The 1737-nt window shown below is 53.9% G+C and overlaps 1 protein-coding gene across 2 annotated transcripts in view; it reads left to right on the forward strand.

Moving 5' to 3' along the window:
• Positions 1 to 426: 426 nt before the first annotated feature.
• The window catches only part of Sat1 (spermidine/spermine N1-acetyltransferase 1), a 3007-nt gene continuing 1696 nt past the window's right edge, over positions 427 to 1737 (forward strand). The window contains exons 1-3 of one of the 2 annotated variants that reach the window (XM_010607145.3): positions 427 to 700; positions 869 to 920; positions 1011 to 1094. In XM_010607145.3, coding sequence (XP_010605447.1) covers positions 635 to 700; positions 869 to 920; positions 1011 to 1094 — 202 coding nt within the window. In that variant the 5' untranslated portion in view covers positions 427 to 634. Of the gene's footprint in view, positions 701 to 868; positions 921 to 1008; positions 1095 to 1456; positions 1567 to 1737 lie in introns of those variants that run through there. The other variant, XM_019205000.2, reaches the window with a different exon arrangement.

The raw sequence follows: 1737 nt of genomic DNA on the forward strand, positions 1-1737 counted from the left end.
ATTCCAGACGAGGGAAAAAGCCAAGTGACCTCAGGACTCGCATCAGGCCTGGGACCACTTTGAGAAGGGTTGCTCCAAACCTTCGCCCATCGCCTGAGATCCGCCCCCCTGCGTTTGTTTTCGCCTGTCTGGGGCTTGGAGGGGATTTCCCTTTTCTTTCTCCAAAGGTCATTGCAGGACGCGTGACGCCCAGGTCAGAATTCCGGGAAGGCGGCGCTTCCCCGAGGCGCCGCTAGAGGGCGCTGTCGGAGAACTTCAGGGTGCACCTCGCCGCCGTCCCTCCTCCCCCAGCTCGCTCCTCTGGGTTCACACTGTTGTCCGGAGGAGAGGGCGGTGCCCGGAAAAGGGGGCGGTGCGCCGCGGAGTCGCTGCCTCATTGGACGAGCTGCCTCCGTCTCACGGCCGGGGGCGGGGCTTCTTCGCGCTAAAACGCGTGCTCCGGCCACAGCTCCCGAGCGCAGCTCGCAGTTGCATCTCTGCTGAAGGCTTTTCGTCGCTTACCGAGGTTCGCCGGGTCATGGTGCCAGCCTGACTGAGAAGAGGACGCTCCCGGGAGACGAATGAGGAACCACCTCCTCCTGCTGTTCAAGTACAGGGGCCTAGTCCGCAAAGGGAAGAAAAGCAAAAGACGAAAATGGCTAAATTCGTGATCCGCCCGGCCACTGCCTCCGACTGCAGTGACATTCTGCGGCTGATCAAGGTAACGGGAGGCCCGCGCTTGCTCCGGGTCAGAGGGCGGCCGCGGCTTGAGGTCCCTTTCTCCTCCTGTTCCCTCCCTCGGGCTCCGATCGGCCGGGTCTGCCGGGTTCCCCTCCTCCCAGCTGGCCCTCATCTTCTTTTCTGCTTCTCTCCCCTGTGTACGCCCCAGGAACTGGCTAAATACGAATATATGGAAGACCAAGTGATGTTAACGGAGAAAGGTAACGCAGCAGTGGCGGGGTAGGGCCCTAGCGGGGGTGCCTGTCACCTGCCCGGAGGCCAACAGCCGTCCCTGCCACCCCTTCTTGCAGATCTGCTAGAGGATGGCTTCGGAGAGCACCCTTTCTACCACTGCCTGGTTGCAGAAGTGCCTAAGGAGCACTGGACTCCAGAAGGTAACCCCTTGCCCTGCCCCGAAGCCAGACAGAACGAGTGTTGTGTAAGACTTGTAGCTTCTGATGTGTAGAATCCCCGACCTCACCGGCTGAGGTTACTAGAGAAGCTGGCTGGGGTTACTGGCCAGCCAGTAGTCAGATAACAAAGGAAAAACTGATAACGCTGCACTTCATAACAGGGCGGGTTAAAGAGCTGTTTAAGTAAACCTGAGTACTGTGGATACCCGGAAGAGTTAGGTATAATGTCGTTTGTTGTTGTTCGGTTTCATAAAATGGTTCTTGTTTGACCCTAACCTAACCTTTTTTTTTTTTTGTAATCGTGTTAAATCACATTTTTTTCTTTAATTTGTCCCAATCTTCAGGTTACAGTCTCTAGCTTCGCCATGTACATGGCCCTTCCGTGTACATGGATGGGCGGGGAGGTAACTAAAAGATCCTTTACACAATAAAGTAGATGATCATGATAAATGAGGTAAGGTCCTATTATCACACACTTAAAACACGGTAGATCAGAAAGCCTATCATATTCGCTTCCTGTTTGCAAAGAAATATAAAATGGCTATAAAAAGTTTAATTTGAAACCTTTGCCTTCATTTGGAATTGTGCACACCTCTTCTGAGGGATTCTTTTCTTTTCTGTTTTT

The sequence above is a fragment of the Fukomys damarensis genome, unplaced genomic scaffold, assembly GCF_012274545.1.
Source record: "Fukomys damarensis isolate Sample0158 unplaced genomic scaffold, DMR_v1.0_HiC HiC_scaffold_39, whole genome shotgun sequence".
Classification (NCBI taxonomy): domain Eukaryota; kingdom Metazoa; phylum Chordata; class Mammalia; order Rodentia; family Bathyergidae; genus Fukomys; species Fukomys damarensis.